Raw genomic sequence first — 23,607 nt, 5'->3', positions numbered from 1 at the left:
CTAGAAAAATACTCTGACGGGTAAAATTAAGTGCCAAACCATCCTGCCTTTGTGAATGTGACCTACAGGCATACTTTAACAGCTAAAATTTAGTGGCAAATTGTCCTACCTTTGTTAATCTGAGCTAGAAGCATGCTTTAACAGCTAAAATTCTGTGGTGAACCATCCTACCTTTGTGAATATGAGCTATAAGCATACTTTAACGGCTAAAATTAAGTGGCAAATCATCCTACCTTTGTTAATAAGAGCTAGAAACATACTCTGATGTGTGAAATTAAGTGCCAAACCATGCTACCTTTGTGAATGTTACCTATAAGCATAATTTAACGGGTAAAATGAAGTGGCAAACCATCCTGGCTTTAAGAATATAAGCTACAAGCATACTCTGATGGGCAACGTTAAGTGGCAAACCGTCATACCTACTTTAATTTGTGCTGGAATTACTCTGTGACAGCAGAAATGTGCAGAAACTACCTACGGTAGGACGTTTTGCCAAAGTAGGATGGTTTGTCAGAACACTGGAGCACCCAGAGAGGACCCACACAGGGAGAACATGAAGCCTGTCCAGGATGTAGCCTGCCCCTCACCAAACATCAGCTGCATTAGGGTCACCACATGGCCCTGAAATGGTAAGAGGGAGGGAGTGGAGGAGGGAGGAAGGATGGATGTCCTCCAGTTTCCATAAACCAAAGTCATACACACACACACACACACACACACATATGACTTGCACCACTAATGTAAAGTAATATTGTTGAGTACTGATGATCAGTGTTTGCATCCTAAATATAATGACACAATCAGACAGCAACTGCACATAGAAATACTTTTAAGTACATTAAAAAATTGCAATCAGAAGTATTGTGTGTTAAAGTACTGATCTAGTTTCACTCACTGGTCCTCTCTGACCCAGTGGTCTTGGGCGCTTTAGTAATGAGCCCGGTCACCAGATTTTAAATTTAGTCTTCTTGAAAGTCTCAAATGGTATCATTTCCTTTTACTGAATCACTCAATGCAGAAATGAAATTATGAAGACATAAAAATCACACTACTTTAACTCCAAATATATCCTTTTTCTGACTTAATTACTACATTTCCTATAAATATAGAAGCTTTTATGCTTCTAAGAACTCAAAAGTCTGAGGTTTGCTTAATATATGTTTAACGTTACCACAATTTAAAGTGAGAAATAGTGAGAACAGACATGAAAAAATTACTACAGCACAACTTTAAAAAATAAATACACTTGAATTCGGTCTCCAGTTATTGATACATTTCACAGAATAAATCTATTTGTCTTTTTCCTGTTTATCCACCAGGTAGCACCAGGTAACCACGTGATCTGGGTATTAATACTACCAACAACAGCATTTCTGTTATTGTAGGATGTTTGTCCTTTATCAACTAACCGAGCAGCCCAGCTTTACTCATAAAGGTTTCACAGTATATTAGGCAGTCAGCTGTACAAACCCACAACATATGAGCTACATGTGTATTAGAGTAGTCTCTCAGACGACTTACAGGGAAAGCAGGCGAATCAGCCCTGATATTTGGGTTTGATATTAAATATGCTAATTTGAGTGCTGCCTCGGAAACATTAGAAATAAAACTTTGCCATCAAACATCTCTGAATGTGGCCTTGAAGTCAGGTTGTTTTTCTTGATGTAGTTTCACCAATAAGTTTCACTTCGTACGGTGCGCAGGGATAGTTGCATTCACTGTCTGCTCGGAAATGCAACTTCTGCAAATAAATATTTATAAGCGAATTGGAAAATCAGCTGAGACTAAAACTAGTAAAGGACAGAGTTGTGCTTAGATAACGTATTTGTTATGATGCATTTCATTTAATTGGTTATAGTATTTTCATCTTGACCACCACTTTAAAACTATTTATTTATTAGTTCAAATAGGCAGTAAAACAGAAAAACTGAAACGTCATCTGTGCTGTTGTATCAAATTTGATTGATCACTTCAGACCGCTTTCATGAAGTGTGAATATTCTTACAGTCCGTGAACGCCACGTGATATCACGCTTAAATGCGCCCACTGTGCTCCCTCCGGTCTACAAACTCTCGGATGGAGAGCAGCTTCAGCTGCAAGCTCTAAACTTCAGCGGGCATTGCTGTGTCTCTAAGGTCAGTACACTTTCCTTTGGTTTCCACCCCGAGTTTTCTGAACTTTAGTCAATAACTAGAGAAAAGCATTTCTCCACACTTTTTAGGTTTTAAGCGGCTGCTTTGCAATTTGCGAAACGCGTGTTTGCCATTAGGTGGTGATGTTATTTTTAGAAACACAGAACGGGTGAAAATAATCTACATTTATTCACTGACACGAAAACATCTGTATTTAGTGTATTATAAAGTTGTGTAAGTGTGTGGGTGTGTGTGTGTGTGTGGGGGGGGGGGGGGGGGGTGTGAGTCACACTTAACACCTTTAGTAACTATACGTTTGTATGAACACAAATACACTAAAAATACTAAACTAAAAATACTTACATGTAGGCGTTTACTTGTGGATTAACTACTGTATTATTATTATTATTATTATTATTATTATTATTATTACTACTACTACTGTGTAAACAGGAAGCTGGTCTGGGGTTACCCACTTCTGCATTTAGATAGTTTGGGCCATAATAATGTACAACTATATAAGGCATAATTTATTTATAGGTATCTTTCAAGACATAAAAATAACAAAATCATTCTATAAATAACAAACTCACAAGTAAAGGTGATAAATTGCAAATGGTGACATCATTTTAAACTTAAAGTATGAGAAAATGCATCAACATACATAAATAAATATACTCACAGCATTTTACTGTCTGGAGCTGATTGAGTGCGAATTCATTTGAGCCAATTTACACAGTAAATCATAAGAACCTGATCAATACTGCTGGATTTTAGCGTCTGAAACTGAGAAACTGGGGGAAAAAATTATATTTATTCAGCTACCCATTTTTTAATAGAAATATTCATGCAGTCTGTTAGAGTTACATTGAAATTAAACAATTATGGTGTTATTGTTTAGTTTTGTCAGCGTTGAGTTCACAATGCCACAATTTTTTCCATGATATTATGCAGAAAGTTCACAGAGTTCCTGCTGCACCACTATGTCTGTAATAGGCTGATATTGGTCTGTAATGTGGGCCAGCACTGTGCAATATTGTGTTTGCATGCTAGCTGGTTTAGCCTCTAATGAAGGCATTAGTGTAGGTTGACCTTTAAAGGTTTTGGCCTGTAGTCCCAGTGTCAAACTAAGCAGCTGACGTTAGCTGCTGAGGGTCAACTCTTTGTGTGTGTCTTTAAATGAGTGACCGCTTCAGGGATGCTTTGAGTGTCGAAGCAGCAGCTACTGTATGGTGAAAGGCCTTTGCCACACACATGGACCCCTGTCAGTAACAACAAAGCTCTCCAGCCTCCTCTTTTAGCTGCTTCAGAAAGCAAACACACGCTGTGCTTTGATGTTGCTGGGTACAGAGGGTCAGGTGGGAGGCTCGTTAGACTTTGTCCCCTCTCATGAAAGCTTTCTGAAAGGTCTCCAGCACCGGATCACTCGCACTTGACCTTCTTTGTACCTCCATGAGTGGGTTTGAGTATGGGCAGGGGCGAAGGGGGGGTGGTGGCATTTGAGCAACAACGGGTGGTGGCACCTCAGATGCCAGCACACATTGCAGTGTGCGCTATGAGAAAACACAATAAAGTAAAATCTATTTATTCTGTATTTTGGCTGTTTGGAAGTAGATAAACATCAGCCGCACGAGTGCATCACAGAGATCTGACGGCTTCTGTTCGAAGACAAACACAAAAGTGTGTTTGTGTTCTTATATGTGAGGGAAAATAGTTCTAAACATTAATCGAAGGGATTGGGGCAGCTTATTTTAACAATGACCCCTGTGTTAGTCCTGTTTAAATCCACTTAGGTTTAGAGCGCTGTTGCTCTGACAAAAAGAGGGCAATGCCTTTAACATGTCATCATGGGCATCAGCTCAAAAGCTGTGCAGCATCTGCTGTTTATTGAAGTCCATTGTGTTATTTTAGAAAGTATATTAAAGCAAATAACGTGAGTGTTTCATGAGCATCACACCACAGAGGTGTAGGAAACACAAACATCTTAAAGCTTGAAGCCTTGAGGTTGTTAAAATCAGCCTTTTTCTCACTGACCGACAGCATCAGCTCGTTCCCACTCTTTCAACGCTGCCGCTTTTTCCTGCAATTTTCTTCTCAAAAGGAAACACATTCAATGATTTCTGCATCATTGTCTATAAATTTCACAGCACTGGAGTTCAAGGTTTGCTTTTCTGGTTTGAAGAATGGGTTTAAGTTTGTAATGAGCTCCCAGCTGCTTGTTATCGCTCGTCATGCAGATCAGTGTGCTTTAAAAAGAAAACTACAGGTGGGGGTAAGGGGCACACACTTTATTTCCTTCACTCTTCTTTTATCAGTAAAACAACAACAACTGGCTCGCTGCACCTGCAGTTGCAGAAACAGATAGATTCAAATGATTTTCAGCTTTTACTGGGTGATTCCGTTGCAGAATTACATTTCCTATTAACATGCTTCTTTTCAGTATAATACGACCCTGAATTTGCATTTTCAGTACAGCACTGCCTGGAAGACTTTGCTGGTAGGTGACTGACTCATATCACCAGGCCAGTAATTGGAAATGTGGCATATGTAAATTTAATCAGATCAAGTCAAGTTGGCTCTCATTTCAAATCTGAAGTAGCACCTCACAAATAACTTTCACAGCTATCAAAACCAGCAAGAGAAAAAGTTAAGAAGTACAAAACTCAGCAAAAACCTTATTTATGGTAGGTGTTATTAAAAGCAGGCTTTAGGTTTTAACAAAAATAATACATTTTGTTGATGAATTACAGTTATTTTTATACTTAGTCCCCTATTTTTATGTGTAAAAGAAAAATCTGACTTAAAAGCAGCATGTGTGGACCTTCATTGGTTCTTTGTAAATTAAGCAAGTAAAATATGACCTGTTTTTACACCATGACATGGGGTCAGTGGAGCCGGTAATGCAAGTGAAACAGGCTGCAAAAGCAAAACCATCCCTACTTCCACCATCAGAGGTGGAGCTTCAACTTTACGAGTAGAAAAAAAAATATTTGGTAAAATTAAAAATACTTTTTATTGGGATTTTTTAAAAATATTTTGTGCTTGGCAACACAAAAAAAGACTAGAAGACCACAGTGACAGCAAGGGTGGATGATCTCAGGATCCTTTCCACGGGGAAGAAACAAATCATTCACAACACTCAGCCAAGAGCCGACCACTACTCTGGAATAAGTCCGATCATCATCCGAATGGCATTCTTATTTAACTGGAAGGAACACTTTATGATCTGAAACGATATCCTCTGGAAAGCACAATGGAAAGAGCGTGATGGCATGGACACGCATACCTTCCAAAGGCATTGGTCACAAGTGTTATTGATGATGACAGGAGACAGAAGCAGCCTGCTGAATTAGTGTCAAACCAACCCAGGAGCTTTTCTGCAGTGTCTACGGCCCCACTCACACAGGCCTGGAGACTGCTCGGTGGCTCCCTGACAATCACCTGGTCGCTGGGTAAAAATGTCTTTGCCATTGTGGTTGCTGGTGAAATTGGTCACAAAGATTGCGCTGCACCAAAAACATTCTCGTAATTGCACCGAGGTTTTTGGTACAGCTGTGTAAACTTCACGAAAACCAATTTCAGCCAGCCGGTCTGCTGGCAGCCTGCAGCAGCCACTCAGAAAATAACAACCTGTGGTTGGCAGGGAGTCACTGACAACTCTCTCGGCCTACTCGACTGTGGATTTAACAATCGATTTCAAATTGACTGCCATCACCTTGCCAACTGGTCAGGCAATAGCCATGTTTGCCTAGCAACCAGTGGTTGCCAACCGGTTTCTAGACCTGTGTGACTCAGGCCTATATCAGTCATTTGTTCTCAACCCAGCTGGGCTGCATTTCACTGAAGACAAGGCTAAAGGCCCCAGTATAACTGCTGTAATGGTCGCTCTGCTCACCGCAGTAACCTCGTTTCACAGTTGTATTTATACCCGCCGTTACACGCAGGAAGCCGCTCCAGTATTGTCCTCAACGATAGCTGTCGCCACACAGACAATATCCCCAATCAGCGCCGATGTAGGAGGAGAAGAAGTGAAAACCGGAAGCCAAGACTTTGAGTTTGTTTTCTGAGTTTGTTTTTTCCACAAACTCTAAAGTTTGCAAACTGTTCCAACACCTCCCTCTGTATATCTGTATGTCTCTGAGCTTCTGTACTGGGATATAATTAAAATGACAGTAAAAAACCATCATGATCGTACACTCATGTCTTCAATCCAGCTGCGGTGGCCGTGGTTACGAGAATCGAGAGGTGCACGACCAACGCCACAAAGACTGTGTCCTTCAACACATGATGTCACGCCAAAATTGGCACGCAAAACCCACGAAAGGGAGAGCATAATGGGGCCATTAGACAGGAAGACCCAGAAAGCACCACAAAGGAGGAAACTCGTTCTGTGGTGATAGACTAAAGGCCACCATTCCCTGCAGAGTGTTATTGGCAAAGTATTAAAAATTGCGATTTTATTTATTCTTAATCTGTTCAATTACATTTAAGCACCTGGAAATAAGTGACCTTGTATACAAGTGGCTGTAATTTCTCAAAAGTTAAGGGAGTGCTTTTGTTGTATGACAGCTGCTTTCTAAATGATGCATTGCCATGACACCACCATACAGTATCAGCTCATTACAACAAAAGCCTTGGTTTGTACAGTTCTGAGAAAACATCGTAAAACCTTTGGAACTGGAACTGGAATATTATCTGATGTTTATTTAAGTTACAGTTATATACAAACTCAATCTGACCACCCCAATAGTAAAGAAAAACAGTTGAACTTTTAATGTGTGTGATAAACCCATCCAGCAATCAATCCACAGTCGTGCCTGGAAAAACCAAGTGAACCTCTGCTGCTAATTACTTTGACAAAAACAGCAGTGGGAGTTAAAAGTGGAGGTTATACAGGTGCCCCTCCCTGTAATTTACTGACTGTCTCTACTTTAAAGGAGTTCGAACCAGTCCTCAGTCACAACAACTTTCACTGGACCTCAGAAGAGAAGGATCACAAAGACAGGAGTAGCACCACAACACCTGGAGACATTTCTGTGGCTAGATAACATCCTATAGTTTTAAAAGACCACCTGGATATTTCACAACACTTCTAGGACACTTTTCTGTGGACAGAAAATCCCTGGAGGAAAAAAAAAAAAAAGTAAAAGGGACTCTGCACGCACATAAATAACCTCAGCTCAACTGTGAACCAAGGCGGAGGGAGCAACATGGTTTCAGCTGCTTTCCTACCTCAGGGCTTGGATGGGTTTTAATCATTAGGAGAGTAATGAATTCAAAAAAATGTCATTGGCAGGAAAGGTTTAGTGTTGCTGAACTAAACCAGTCACATAAAAGGGAGTGGTCCAGAAATTTGTCATCATTGTTGCCTAAGCTTCATAATCAGCTACAGGAAACGTCTGATTAAAGGTGTTTCTGGTAAAAAAAAAAGGTTCTACAGATTACTAAATTCAGACGTTCACGTACTTTTTCCAGCTTGCACTTAAAACTATTACATTATGTACACATATTATTCAGTTATTCAGTTATTATGTGTTTGTGTGTTTGACTGTTACTGCAACAGCGATAAAGATCAGTAATCAGACCACATTTTATTTTATGTGGTCTAATAGAAAACTTCTCGCAGCTGTAGGTTTAATGCAGATGTTCCAAGTTCAGTTTATAGCTTGCTTTGATGCAGTCAGGTTAAAGCTTTACATTTCACATTTATATGATAATCTACATATAATTTCTAACCTAAATCTTCCAAACGCATCGCAAAGAAAACTTTCAGCTTCGCGTTGCTTTTTCTGTCCTCCTCCCACCTTTTCAAAAAATTTAGAGCAGCGGGGTTTTGGGTCTGATTTTGTTTTTCAATCTCAAATTTGCTACAGCCCCACCTGTCAGGCTTCAAAAACAAAAAATTAAACCGCTCAGAAACAGGAAGTGTGGTTGCACTGATGTAACTTGAGCACCGGAAGTCTAACTCCTCCTGCTTGAACGCAGCCTTTTACAACAGGTTCAACCTACACGAAAAACTGCGAGGGAGGGCTGCTGCTCTGCACATTTCAAAAGTTTGAATCTGTGATGTTAGGATTGTGTGGGAGTGTGTGAACGTAAGTGCTGGCATGCACTTGTGATACTAACATCAGGGCCAAGGATATACAGACGAAGCACCGAATGTTACTGTGTGTATAGGGACATAACTACTTATCAAAACATGCTACATTAAATTAAAAAAATAAAGTCTAACCTTCACATCTTTCAGGCTTATTCAAATTGAGAGTCTATAAAGTTTTCATAAACGTATTAAAAACACAAGTATAACTGTGTCCTAGTTTCACATGCTTAGCATTATCAGTATTATAGTTCTCAGTATGTAAGAGTTCGGAAAAAAATGGCAACTTTGAAGTAAAATGAAGATTATTTTCAAAAAGGATGAAAGAAATCGAAATTTATGTAGTAACAGCTCAAAAAAAGTAAGTGGTTAGATCGTAATGATTTCTCCCCAATGGTCTATGATTAACAACATTTCAGAAACTGCTGTATGTGTGGTAGAGAAAACTGCCAGGGATTAACATGTGGAATAACTGCTGGGTTTCTTCACCCTTTGTGATACCACGCTGACTAGTTCAGTGGTTTAAATGGAAATTTAATGGTATAAGTAACGGAATCTATACAGCCACTCAAACCAATGTAATGTGAACAAACCAAGCAGTCAGCACAAGTTCAAAGAGGCCACAACATTTCCGAGAGTAAAGTTATACCTGGTTTACTAAAAGTGCGCAGTATTTTAGTACCTGGTAAATCAGTTTTGTTTTTTGTTGTTGTTTTGTTGTTTTAAGAAATGGCTAATGAAATACTGTAATTGTGGCTTCTGAACTGCCAAATAGCTTGACATTTTGTGCATGACAAATTTATATTTTTGTTTCCCTCCATGATGGTAAGCCTAATGTTTATTCTCCTTTTAGTTCTAACTGTCTGGGGAATATATATCTTTAGCTTCAGCATTATACTTTTATAATGCACAGACTTTGGGGGTGTAAATTTTCCCAGAAACTGGCTGCTTCTTTAATATTTTGCAATGGGAGTATTTTTACAAAAATGGACGATGGGGGGCACTGACGGAGGGGGCTTCACACTGGGAGTACCTGAAGTTTGGAAGAGTGTATTTGCGACAACAGCCACTTATTCAAAAGGCAAGTTAACATGGCTTGGATTAGCATGTGGTATGAGCCAAGTTAGCTGCATGCCATTAAAGTGTCTTTGCATAGAGTAGCATTGTATCAAACATACCTCAAGCTTTCATTTTTTTGTGTTGACTTTCACATGTATTTTATTTATTGCCTAGCACTAGAGATGTGAAGGATGCCCACCTTGGTTTAAAACTAAAACTGCATTCATTACAGCTATCCGCTGACACTGGGGGAGGGGCGGGTCAAACAGAGCAACCAAACAGAGAAAGCACTCTCATAGAGAAAGCCCTCATGCTTTCAGCTGTTTTTATGTACAGTTTCTGAATCCTCCACCTTATGATGCCGGTCATGTGTTAAGTTTGTAGTCCAGTGTGGTATTTAAGGACTGTGCTGAAAGCGATCAGCAGATGTGACCAAAGTACAAAACATTGTACAAAAGTTGCCTCTCAAAACAAGGTGATAAGCTGAAAGATGCAAAAATACCTTACTGTCGAGCTGAATGATAATTATATGATACACGGTTGATTAGAAATCAAACATTTTTTTGATTTGTTGAGTTAAAAGGACCCAACAGGAATGGATGTACCACCTCTTCTATGTTGTCATTACTGTCCTACATCATACATAGCAGGAATTTATTTTGATCTTCAGTGGCCGGACCAGTGAAACTGCATGATAAACCTGTTAAATTACAGAAAAAGTTATGACTGTTCACAGACTGTTATAAAATACAATGTTTTTGTTATTTTAATGCTGGTATTTAATTTTTTATGTCTCAGTTAACTTTTTGGGTGTAGTATGATTGGCAATAGAGGTGGGCACTCTTTATAAGAGGGAAAAGTTATGAAAATGTCAATTAAAAGTTCAAAATTTATACTGGTTCACATTTCTAAATCTGTCCAATGTCATCACCGGGCTGATTTCGGACCCCGGGCTAAGCTTCCATTAGCTAGTTCAATTTGTTCAACTCAAATTCTAATTCTGCATGAAACACCTCGTGCTTTTATTTTGGGAGCTAAAAAGTTAAAACATTATCTCTGTTAAGATGTTGAACTACGCTGACGCAGTGTACACAAGTTCACATGGCGCTACTTAAGGACAGTAAGCTTTACAGTAAAGAAGGTGACACGTGCCCGTTTCTGATGATGAATATTGCAGACTCAGGCGCATGCTGTCATATATTCCACATCTGCGTTTAGTATTTCAGCTCTATTAATAGTCCCTGTCTTCTCTCCACCACTGGGACTGACATTGACACACAAACACACACACAGAGCTCTTCAGCAGGCCTCAAATGTCACATCGGCCTTGACCGAGTCGAAGACACTGCAGCGGTCACAGAGGAAGTGATTTATAGGTATGTTACTGTGATTATTGGCATGGCTGATCGCACAAAGCAAAGAGATTATTTGTTTACAAGCCCTAAAGTTATGAGAGGTTGGGGTTTTTTTTAGGTGCAGTTAGGTTCAGCGGGCTGCTTTTTTTTTCATTGCTCGCAGTGCTTTATGTGTGAAACTCTGCAAAGCATGGCAGATGCATTCCTGTCCTCTCATTAAATGTGTGGTTTGAGACATTTTATCAGGGGGAGGGGGAGAGTGTACGAGAAGAAGTTTTGTTGTTGATTTGATTTTAAAACTTGCTGTAACAGCCAGCTGGAGCAGATAAAAGTTACGTTTGCAGGGAAAGAGCTTGTGGTTACGGCGTCACGGGTGATGAAATGTCTGTGTCTCTCTCTCTTCCTTTTTACAGGTTCTTTAAAGTGTCAGGGGTGGAAAGAAAAAACTCCCTGCCTCCTCCCCTCTGCTAGCCCATCTTTCCTGTGGAGGAAGAGGGGCAGTCGGTGCATGCTGCAGTGGAGGAGAGGTGGTTTACAGCAGTGCACGAGCTCTCAAAGCTCACAAATCTCATCTCTTTCTCATCTATTCAAACTAAGAGGACTTCATCCAGAGCGCATCCGTGGAGGCTGTTTGGATATTTGAGCAGCGGTCAGACGGTAAAAGTCCGCAGACATGTCACCTTTCCTGCGGATCGGATTCTCCCACTTTGAGATTGATCCGGGTCTGGCTTATCATGAGGAGGTGCTGAACCCATACTGTGCTGTTTATATGAAGGAGGCCGTTGACACAGGTTAGTGACTATAAATAATGATCATTTTAATTTGAGTCCATTCAATCAAGTGAAAGTTGAGCATTTAATTGAACAGTGGTTACAGACACTGGAATTGTGGATCCACAAGACCCTGACTGTAACCCACTGAGGTCTAAGTGGTCACTGGTGACCACCCCAAACCCCTTTTCTGCTCCTTGATGGCCAAAATTGGAAGAGCAACTTTAAAAAAGGACAAAAATGACATAATCTGATAGCACAGGGTTGGATTTAGGGTTACGGTTAGGATTAAAGTCATCATCGATGACAGCTTAAACTTCAGAGGGTTAAATTACACAGTGAGGTGGAACATTTTGGCATGTGTAATTATGTTTTGGTCTTGGCGATTGCATCATCTTTGTTTGTTTGGGGGTTTTTTCGTAGCCACACAAGCTCAGAATTGATTCAGTAATTTAGCTATTGATCCAGAAAAATACCAAACATTGACTGCTTTTATGTTCACAAATGTGACTTTGTTTCTTTTCTTTGACACGTATGATTGTAAAACTGTTCGCTTTAGATTTCACAAAAACAAGCAGTTTGAAGACATTATCTTTACATGTGGTTGACATAATCCTTTCTTTTTTAACATGTAACTTGTCGAAGGATTAAATATTTATATATAGGAATCAACTTTGTAATAATCTCTGTGCATGTTTTCACAAAAACAAGTTTGGAACAGTTATTTTCAACTCATTTTAACTTTGAATTTTGCAGAAATACCATAAAGACAGCTTGTCAAATGCTAAAAATGTTAATTTCATTAAAAATCTATCCTCATTTTGCTTCAGATACCATGTTAACATGGGCTTGGTTATCATTGTGCAATGTTGCTCACCACTTTTAACAGCAACACTCTGAGTGTAAGTGTTTGAGGCCTAGGGAGAGCAGTCGTTGCAGTGCTGAAAGTGTTATAAGCTTGGTGTAGGTTTTAAGCTGATCAGCAGCCTCGCTTTGGCTATTTTTTAGTTTCAAAAACTGGTGAAATGTTTTTGAGGTGTGAGCTGCGGTCCCCCCAGCTTACACCGCGACTCTTTTACAATATGCTGCTGTGCAAACTGATGCAAAATGTGATTTGGCACCATCTTACTGAATCTCCTCGAGAAATAAATGGTATCACGATGGCAGCATGTGTTGATGGTTCATCATTAGCGCTGCCTTCACAAATGTTAAGAACTAAATGTTACCCAGGCCGCAAGCAATTATGCTCCTCTTTATCCTCACTGACACAGACTTTTTAACTGAACAAGCCTTCAGCTCTGAAGACACAGATATCCGTGATTTTCATGAATTCAAATTTCTAATCATTCTGATGACAGGAAAGGTTTTTCCAGTCGCCTCAGTCCATCCTTAACGAGCTCGTGTCCAGAGAAAGTGATCTGGAATTTCAGGATCTTGTTGTAGTTTAATTTGTTTGTGTGGTAGAGTTAAAAAAAGAGCTCCTGAGCCCAAGCAGTGATTTCCACTACAGGGTCATCCTGTTTATATATTTACCATATATAATGAAATTCTCCGTTTTTTAAACATTCATATTTTTCCTTCTTAAAGACTCTTAAATACCTCTCTGGTATCTTTTTATCGTAAAAGAGAACACACAACTCCCATCCCCGCTTCACTCCATTGGCTGCCTGTATATCTTAGAGTTCATTTTAAAATTCTCATGTTTGTTTTTAAATGTTTAAACGGTTTTGCCCCAACTTACCTCTCTGAGCTTCTGCATCTTTACTCACCCCCCAGGTCTCTCAGGTCAGCTGACAAGCTGCTCCTGGAGGTACCCAGGTCCAAGAGAAAGCTCAGAGGGGACAGGGCCTTCTCTATTGCTGCTCCTAATCTCTGGAACAATCTGCCCCTGCACATTAGAGAGGCCCCTTCACTGTCCACTTTTAAAACAAGTCTTAAAACCCATTTTTACTCCTTGGCATATGACACAGTATGACCCTGATTTTATTGTTTTAAATCTAATGTGCTGATTTTATTGTTTTACATGTAATTCTAATTATCATTTTGTACTATTTTATTTTTTGCTATTTGTGCTAATTTTATTATTTTAAATGTCATTTTAATTATCATCTTATTTTTTTAATTTTTATCTTTATTTTATTTTATTTATTTATTTTTAACTTATTCAGTGTATCATTTCTGGCATGTCAAGTGTACAACACTGTGTGGTCATCTGGGAGTTGTTCTAAAAGTGCTATATAAATAAATTGCCTGCTTATATGCAACTAAATCTTAACCTGATGAGGAAAGTCAAGCGTTACATGACTTTTCTGGTCTGTATGCTGCTTACATTCAAATCGTAAGGATGACGTTTCTTTTTATATGTCGTCTTTGTATTATTCCATCTCACATTAGCATAGACTGACATTTTTGGATGCATGTGTCCCAAATTACAGATCTTGGCTCATTTGGATGGGAACAAAAATCAGGGAAAAGAGTTTTTTTTAAATATTCATGTTCACACATGTGTTAATCAAAGGGGTAAAAGTGGGTTGACAAACCTTTTTAATATATGTCGTGTAACATATTTGGTAAATGAAGCTCAAGTTTCAGAGCAGTCATTAAACATCTGCAGACTTTTTTAATGCAAATCTGAGACGGTCATGTTGAAGGCCCACGTTGATTTGCGATGGACTGACCCCTATAGAATTTAAACATCTTGTAAATCACTCATTCTCACTAAGTATAATATTAAATATTATTTAATATTTCACAGCATCGCAGCCCTTCTGTAGACAGGGTTGCCATAAAACGCCACACTATGCTCACTGGGTTTTTACCAGAAAAAAGAAAGAAAGAAAGGTTTTCCATGCAGCACAGGAAGTGATGCTCAGGAAGTTTTCAGTGAAGCAACAACAGTGTGTGTTGGGAACAGAAAATGTCGACTGTGACTGTTGAAGTAGGTTACAGCGTAGAACGCTTCACTGATTATCTGTAACTGTTTTCATAGTGAATCAGCTATGTTTACTTTCACTTTGAAGGACGCTGACATTCAGTTCCAGTAAGTCTTTCCGGCTATGGCTGCAGAATCTGAGGTATTGGATGGCTCATATAGCAGGAATGTTACATGTTCAAGGACTCAACATTTTTAAATAATAGAAATGTTAATGAGCTTATACAGTAAGCCCAGTATGCCCTTTTTTAAAGCTCTCTTTTGGGTTGTTGATTCACATCCAGTGTCACAACTGTGGGAAACTTCCCAGCGTGATAAAGCCTCACAGCAGAAATCTTAGTTCTGCATCTGGCTAAGTTTAACCACTGCTGAGTATGAGTGCAGGATAAAGTTAAACACAGTGTGTGACTGAGAGGAAAGAGGAGGGTCCTTATGTTTCTTTTCCTCTTCAATGTAACCGCAACGCTTGTCCTACAGGGTAGCAGAGCGACACTCTGCGTGTGTGTTTCACTTACACTTTCACCGGGGAACTAAATGTAATTTAGTTTCGTTTCACTTTACTTTAGATTATAAGTATATATTTTTAATGCATGAGTCATAACATTGTGAAGAAGCAAAGAGTGGACGCGTCATTGATCTTATGATGTGCTTAAACTGAAATACTCACATGAAGTGAAGACATCCACTACTTCATCACAAAGAGTACCCTTAAAAGGGAAAAGCCGTTTATTACGTTAAACAGTGTTCCAGTGTTTATGAGGAGCATATGCTCGCTGGCAGGGTGAAATGAAGAGCTGATTAAAAAAATAGAAAAACAGTAGATAGCTCCCATCAGGCCCTTTTTGGCTCATTGTGACTTATTTCATCTTCAAATAGCAGTGACTGAAGTCGCCTTTAGTCGAGTGTGTTCAGGCTCTCTTTAGGTTTCTCCGTTTTCGACTCTGCCAAGCACAGCAAGTCGTGCACAAGTTTCACTTTAAAGCCGCATGATTTTCTGTTCTTACAGTACTGTTTTTTCAAAAGTAGCGTTGGCATGATGGTATACATGGCTGTGCCAAATAACTCGTGTCTGTTCCTGTATAATGAAGTTTATAAGGCTTCAAATGATTCCACTTTTAGATTTCTTGTGTAATTTAGTCTGGAAAAGTTAAAATATATTATTAGTAGCATTTATACTTACACAGACACAGATACAAAATGTGTATCTGCACTAAGTAAAATCCTTTCTTACTTTCAAAATAAGGCCAGCATGTTCTGTACATGTAAAAACAGTATGAGAAAGATCCAGTCAAGTGTCTCTCCGCACTCCGCACCAAAGCAGAACGGTAAATACCATAGACTGTATATGAAAGATGGTTGGCAGAGCATTTGAACTGTGCCTACTTCTGCTCCAAAACCAGCATGGTTCACCAAACTTTTCAGATTAGAGGATGTTGTCCCATGCTCACCAGTCTAATTAACAAGGCACATATATAGACTGTACAGTTGTATCAGTAAACTGCAGAGATGTGTGTACATGCTAATTAGTGCTAAGTCACATCAATAAAAAAACAAAACAAAACTTAATCGTTAGGTGGTTGCCAGGACAAGACTATCAGAAAAATCATTTGGCTCTCTTGATTTAAGCCCTTATTTAATTCTTATATGAACTATGTATGGTCTCAATCGCTACTTTTAAGTCTTACTGAACACAACAAGGGTACAAGTTAGGGTTAGCAAGATGCAGTGGCTACGTCCATTTTTTATATACAGTCTGTGATTATGGTAATCGAGGAGAATTTCTTATTTCTGATGTGTTTTCAAAAGGCCTGGACAACAATAGGACTCTTTGGCATAGATATCAGTTCTTGGAAGCACAGACAGTACTGGTTAGTTAAATCAGCTCATTGTTGGTTTTGCTTTTCACGAACTATGATGACAGCGAGACAAAATGTATGTATGTAAATGAAACTCAACGGCTCAAATGCCAACAAAGAGGTAACTCAGCTGAGTCGCAGGCCTTTTTTGTGTGTTTCATGAGATGCGTCTTCATGCATTCATGAAAACTCAACAGGTCATTCAAACAGCGAATAATTTTTAGTGAATTCCACTTTAGAATTTTATTCAAATGAGGCAAACCTGATGAGCCAGGGATCTGAAGCTCAAACACAGCAGACAGATTTGCTTTATTGGATGAATTTCTTTCTCATTGTCCCATTCAGTGTTTCTGTGTGTTTTTACCGACAGTATATACAGAGAGGGAAATGTAAGCGCCTTCAAAAGAGCGAAGACATGAGAGCACAAACTCTAAATAGCACTTTGTGCTTTTTCAAAGAACACAGACTGAGAACTGCATGGAGCCAAAACATCACCATGCACTTTGCTTAATGCTGCAAGGAAACCTTCTTTAAAATAAAAAAGACACCGTCTGATAAATCCTGTGCATCTGGGGAGACAAACACACATTTTCCTTTCTTTGTGCTTTAATCAGCTCTGACAGCAGCTGGCAAAGGCGATGGACAGAAAGGCAATGAGCCAATGAGATGGAGAAGGCAGCGGATCACTTTGGGAGTAAAAAGCTTAGAGGGCTTTATTGTTGAAGCAGCAGGATAGCATGTGGCTGTTATGTAAGTGGATATATGGGATGTTATTGCAGAGAAAAATCAGCAGATGTGAATTACAAAGGCTTTCTTTCCCTCCTGGCCATATGATGCAATTGAAAATCTGTCAACATTCAGAGTGAATGATGATATAATCTGCTTGCTGGGTGGTCAAATATTCAAACATAGTGCAATGTCTAACAGCACTAACAAGCACATGGGATCAAAGACGGTCATGAATCTGGCTTTAAAGAGCAGCTTGATACATAAACAAATAAATAACACAAATTTTCTGTTTTTTCACTGTCTACTGTAGAAACTTGTGATTTTTCGCAGTGGGCTCAAAGTTTTAAAAAAAAGAATTTCTGTCAATTAACTAGAATTTTACATTTTACAAAGGGCAGAATGTGCAATGAGCTTTTGATGAGTTTTTTTTCTGTAATGTTAGACTTTTTTTTTTCCAATTCAAGCTCAAAGCACCTCTTTTTTCAGTCATGTAGAAAAACTGAGATGTAATATTTAAATTGCACTTTTTCTTATAATTAAATATCTCAGGAATAAAATATGTAGTTAAATCTCTCTACACTGACAAATAGAAGAGTTTTACTTATCCAGACCACTTAAAATGAACTCATTAATTAGCTTTTTCAGTGTCTGTAATGGTTAAAACAGTCAAAAACAGCAGGGTTTTCTTTTCTTTGTGGTATTTTCAAATTTGTTATGGGACAAAATCTACAGAGCTTGTGATTTTGTAATGACATTTTCTCTAGTGTAGGCAGCAAAAGACAGGTTAAGCTGTCCTTGACACACAATGTCATCATTCCCAGCAGCTGTTCTAAAGTGCTGCATGCATGACTTTTATTTTGTAGGCCAAACTGGAAGTTAGCATCACCCCACTTCCTTGGCTAAAAGCTAATGAGATTTGAGCAAGATAGCCTCAATGAACAGATGTCTGTTTTATGTTTTTTGAAGCATGAATGCAACTGCAAGAAGCAAAACACTAACAGTGGGCTGTAAACAAAAACACCACCCCTGCAAAGTTCCCATTTTCACCTACGTGACAGTAAATTTTCCCAACAACTTCATCAGAACCATTTAGCCACTTGTTAGCAACCACATTTTCTGGGACTTCACCGAGTAGCTTCAAAGATAATGAGTGGGGTACAGAACAAATCATGCAGTTGTCTAAAACATGTGATAACCACAGACTGTCTTTCAGTCTTCTAGCTAAAATAAAAAATAAAAAATACATTGTGATGTTGTAAGTAATTCATAGCAAATAATGCTAACTAAGTTCTGGATGTTTAGAAGTTATGCTTGTGGTACTCTTTTGGATAAAAGCCAGACTTTGGAAAACTGTATGCCACACAATATTTTAAAAGTAAGAGTTGATCAAATGTCACATCATGAGCAAATGGATAAAAATAAAGTCTGTCACCTGGCAGACATCTACCTAATGCTTTCCACCTTTCTTATTCTCATTCTCAGAAACATGCAGCCACTTATTCCAATTGAACATGTAGATTTTTGCAAAATCTACAAATAACAAATTTTTCATTTTGAAAACGAAGCTGAGCAATACACCAACTGCTGAGCGCTGTTTGCTTTTTATCTGCTCAAACAAGAGTAAATGTAGTCAGCATTTCTGGGAGCAGGACAGTGCGTGGAGGATAGAGTCAAAATATCCTTAGGAGTGTGTGTAGAAGTGTGGTTCATGTATCTGTTTCTTTAATGGTTTCTTGACAACACTGGAGCTCTGTGGTGTGGACTATGATGTGATTTCTGCTGTCAAAAAGACTTCTGTGCTATGAAATAAGAGTCAATTTTATCTCATGTCCTACCTATAAAGAAGTGGTCTTTATTTCTTTTCTTCTTTTTTTTTTCTTACAGAGAAGGGTCAAGTGTACAAGCAGAAGAAGCCCACCATGTATCCGCCCTGGAGCACCACGTTCGATGCCCACGTCCACCGCGGGCGCATCATGCATGTGATGGTAAAAGACCGGACAGCCGAGCTCAAGTCTGAGGCCACGGTAGCTCTGGACTCGCTGGCAACGCGGTGCAAAAAGGAGAACGGCAAGCTGGAGATTTGGGTTAGTGCATCAGGATGGATTGATGCGTGTGCTTGTTTGAAGTGACAGACCAGCTGTTTAGTTACGCAGGCAAAAAGAAATCCAGATGTGCAGATGTGTTTAAAGGGCTAATCCTCCTTTAAATTATTTAAAAAAATAACAGTTTTTTTGTAATAAGCATCATCATATGAACTGAAATCAAAACACTAACTGCTTTTAGATCATAGCAAAAGAAGCCTCGGTTAAATTAATTACTTTAATGATGGCTCTAATCCACGTCCTAGTAAGCAAAGTCAATGAGCCTGTGCACACAACACCATCAACAAGCAACATCTGTGCTTCTCCTGCTGTGACCGTTTCAACGTACTGAGAACAAAGTTGTCCCACATTTTCATGGTAACTCATTTAGATTATTTTATATCACATCTATACAGAAAGCCAAACAAGAAAACACTGTTTTAAACTCTGTTTTATTACAACCATTATTTTCTTATGATATGAAACACAGATTGTCTTACAATCAACACACAGCACAACTTCAGTGTTTTTAACTAATTACCACAGATATTATTACATTTTTATTAACCTTTCTGGATCATATTATGATTGTGACATAATTATTGGCATCATAACTGCTCTCAATATAAGAAAAGAAGGCTGCATCACAATGGTATCATTATAAGAAATAAACCCTTATCATGCAGCAAAATCTAGCTTCTTTTATGGAAGAAATTAACAGGTTTGATCTCTTGGGAAATGTTTACAGGTTTCTACTGTAGACTATATATAGACTATATGGCTGATATAATCCACCATCACATCATCTGTTGGTTCCTGAACACTGCTTTTTGTTAGCTTTGTGTTTGGTTCATAGACAAGTTGTTTTGGGGGGTTTTAAGCCAGAAGCATCCATACTTGACGAAGAGGGGAAAGTGCTATATTATCAACTAACACAGCTAGCTTGGTTAGCAAACTGTATCCATAAACTTGCCAATCCCATGGCCACACAGGCCTAGAGACAATTCAGTAACTCACTCAGGGGCAACCTCCAGTTGTTAGGAAAAAAATGTGTGTTTCCTGACCAGTTTGCATGTGGTTGTTGGAAGTTGATGTTTTTTGGTGAAATCAGTTGAAAAGAGTCTCCTTGGGTTTCAGTTGCTAGCAGATTGGCACAGTCATCCATAGTCTGCATGGACAACACCAACTTGTCTGCAAACACTTGCTATCTGAGTAGTAGAGAGTAGTAGAGTAGTAGAGAAACCTGAAAAAAAAAAACAAATGAGGACTGTTCACCTTCAAAGTAAAAGTTGTTTCATATTGCAAAAACCAACATGGTTCAAAGGGGCGCAGTCTACTTTGAACGTGAATGGTCTCAGTTTCTGGTTTGCATCACACTCTTCAAAGTTTAGCAACAGTTTACAGAGAAGCCACCAAACTTTGGGCACTGCTGCAATCTACTAGTGGCCAATGTAAACACAAGGAAGCAAAATGTACCTTGCTGTGACCAATTTTACCTAGCAACAGCAGCCAAACTCTCACAACAACTGGTTGAATTTTTCGCTACATGGTTGCTGGGAGGTCACCAACCGGTCTCTAGGCCCATGTGACTGACAATTAAGTGGGATTAAAATGAATTATAATTTTTCAACAAACAAAACCTTGCTGGATTTTTTGTACCACACAGCAAGCCATGTTATTTGTGAGATAGTTTTATTTCATTTCCCCAAATGCATCAACCTGAGTTCGCTGAGGCGTGGCCTGGGACGCTCGGTTAAAGTCACCATGCTGTTGACACGCACCTGTCATTCAAAGATGCTGCACCCCAAAGTTTAAGATTTAACAGCATCCAAATGACTGAGTTATAAAAAAGAAGTCACCATCTGTGCAGTTTTTATAAAGAAAGAAACCATCAATAGATAACAGCCTATGGGGACTGGCTCACTTTTGGAGTGAGCCTCAAGTGGCCATTGGAGGAACCGCTTAGGTGGTTTTTTTTGTTTTTGTTTTTTTACATACGTGTGTCTTTTTTTCCCCCAAGGTTGCTGCTTGATTTTCCCTCAGGCTTGTATCCAAAAAGACTCTTTTGTTTAGCTGAGTTCTACATCTGCCAACCAAAGGAAGCGTGAAGAACTAACATTACAGCTCAGCCGAGGCAGGACTTCATTAATGTCTTCATCTCGTCACAGCTGTCACAAGCACGATACTTTTTTTCACGGGTAGATGCGCCCCTACGTCTTGTACTTCTGTAGTTAAGTAGAAAGAAAATAGTTCCTCCAAGAAACTGTCCAACATAAGATTTGCTGATTGTTTTGGGGCCATGGATTTGGGCTAAGCTGTTCTTTTAATTAGATGCAGGTCATTTGGTGAAATCTGCTCAGTCTTTTAAGATTTTTTTTTGTTAGAGAGAGCAAGAGATCACTTCCTGGACAGACTCGGTTGTGAGTGGCACTACACTACATTTCACGGCATGATCTCTTAAACCAAACTAATCAAATACGCTCCTTCAGCCTGTTCTTTATGCGTGTGTGTTGTTGCCAGACTGTCTGCATGTGTCACTGCCTCTAAGGAGCATGACGTATATGCATCATCCTCCTGAATTCACATCCTTCCCTTTTCATTTTGTCATTTTCTCATGAATTTCTTTCCTAAAATATCTCTTTTTGTGTGTTTCTGTCTCCCTTTGTTCTTCTTTTGTTTCTTTTTCTCTCAGTTGGAGCTGAAGCCGCAGGGACGCATGCTTATGGAGGCTAGATATTATCTGGAGAAAAGTGGTGAGTGAATCAGACCTTCAAACCTCAGCTTGCTGCCCCTCAGTAGTTATTTACCGAATTTGCAGCCAAATAGGAAGAACTGTCTCACAAAAGTCTGATAAAATTACAGCAAGAGCCACTTGTTCTTATGTGGTTTACATAATTGTCTCTGGCACACACAGTGCTGTAATCTCAGGAAGCAGCCTAACAGCAACTCCTCTGGTGTTGTGCACTAAAAAGACAGGACGGAGAAACCAGAAGCACAAAGGACGAGCTTTAGAAGTGTTGCCTAGTATTGTCGCCTGTGGGTTTAATGCTTAAACTCAGATTTACGTGTGACGTGGTTCGACTGTGTAGAAAGATTTAAACAGCCCTTAAAGTCCAGGGATTTCAAAATCTGACTAAATTATAATTGATGTGAAACATCTCATCCTCACCCCTGGGGCATCAATTAGTGCCCGTTTGTCAAAACCGCTAGTGTGGTTTGTTTACGCAACCTGTGTCCTTTAGCGTCTGCCCCGACACGCTGGATTATGTCAGTTGTGGTGAGTATGGTCACTACTAGCTCATCTTTTGTCAGTAAGCGGGGTTACTCTTGTGAAGAGACCCATTTTAAATCGTGACCTTTTCCTGACTCTAGTTTTCAGTTCCTGAATCTAACAGGTGAGTGGAAGTAAAAAAGGTTTTACATAGTCAGTCGTCTGTCGTTACACAGACAGTGTGTTCAAACTGCGTGCCAACTAATGACTTAACAGGCTCAGTGCTTATAGATGCCCACATCTGTATTATGCAGGGGTTAAAATGGGAATCCCTTCAAATGATGGTTAATTATAGCTAATAAGCAACTTAGTGCATGAAATTAATGGCATCTCAGGACCGCTTACATCTAAAGGTCATGGTTTGTGTTATCCCTGTGATGCGTTCATAGTGCAGATGCAAAATTGTGGCCACAGTATCAAAGAATCTCACTAGTGGCTGAAGAAGCAGAGCAGTGAGCATTAATGGAGTTTGCGACTTTTCAAACAGCTCAACAAATATCAGCCAATAAACTGTTTTGGTGCAGTTTTCCACACACAGATTCGTCTGTAAGCTAAAGACAGCGATGCTTTACTTCCTAGAGAGAGAAAAAATTTATGTGCAACACTGAAGGAAGGAAAAGCATATAAGAAAGAGAGGAAGGAAGAGAAAGATACAAGATTGTTTTGAGAAGTGAGGACTGCTCAGCAAGTGAAAGTTTATAAATGGGAAATGTAAATCCTGCATGATGGAGACCGCACCAGATTTAAATACTGAGATACTGGATGTATTAATCATGTGCTGCTGAATTTTGTTTTCATTAAAAAAAATAGAAGTTTCTTGCAGAAGAAGTTCTATTCTACTATTTTTTTGTTATTCAGTGGTTGCATGGAAACTGTTTAGTGCACGCTACACGTGTTAGTTTGTGGTATTGTGGTAAAGTTTGCAGTGATGCACTATGTTGGACTGGTTACAGTAAGGGTAGCAGACGTCAAGCTGTATTTAAGCTGATTAGATTCAGTCTCTGAACTCTACAGTTTATACAGTCTTGTGCAAAATCTTTGAGCCAGCCCTCATTTCTTGATATTTTCCAACAAGCCTGACTTTGTTGTGATTTTTTTAAATTGTTTTAAGTAATTGATCTGTAGTATTTCTGAAGGTCTGCCAAAGTTTGTCTTTAGCTACTTTTTCACTCTTTTTCAGTCCAATCCTTGTAACTTGACCATGCAGTACCACCTGGAAAGTGTCTGATTGGCAACAGCTTCATTTTTCAGCATGACAATAGTCCCTAACACACTGCTAATGCAGTAAAAGCACACCTGCATAAAAAAACAGACAAAGGAAAACC

At 39.1% G+C, this 23,607-nt stretch overlaps 1 protein-coding gene across 3 annotated transcripts in view; it reads left to right on the top strand.

The window, feature by feature from the left end:
• Nucleotides 1-2,064: 2,064 nt before the first annotated feature.
• prkcq (protein kinase C, theta) overlaps nucleotides 2,065-23,607 on the top strand; it is a 37,033-nt gene continuing 15,490 nt past the window's right edge. For 2 of the 3 annotated variants that reach the window (XM_063500979.1, XM_063500978.1), the window contains exons 1-4: nucleotides 2,065-2,135; nucleotides 11,057-11,434; nucleotides 18,815-19,014; nucleotides 21,704-21,764. In XM_063500979.1, the coding sequence (XP_063357049.1) occupies nucleotides 11,317-11,434; nucleotides 18,815-19,014; nucleotides 21,704-21,764 (379 nt within the window). In that variant the 5' untranslated portion in view covers nucleotides 2,065-2,135; nucleotides 11,057-11,316. Of the gene's footprint in view, nucleotides 2,136-11,056; nucleotides 11,435-13,189; nucleotides 13,383-18,814; nucleotides 19,015-21,703; nucleotides 21,765-23,607 lie in introns of those variants that run through there. The other variant, XM_063500980.1, reaches the window with a different exon arrangement.

Source organism: Pelmatolapia mariae, linkage group LG17, assembly GCF_036321145.2.
Source record: "Pelmatolapia mariae isolate MD_Pm_ZW linkage group LG17, Pm_UMD_F_2, whole genome shotgun sequence".
In the NCBI taxonomy this organism is placed as follows: Eukaryota; Metazoa; Chordata; class Actinopteri; order Cichliformes; family Cichlidae; genus Pelmatolapia; species Pelmatolapia mariae.
The sequence above is the reverse complement of the archived record's forward strand: the minus strand, read 5'-3'. Positions and strand labels throughout refer to the sequence as shown.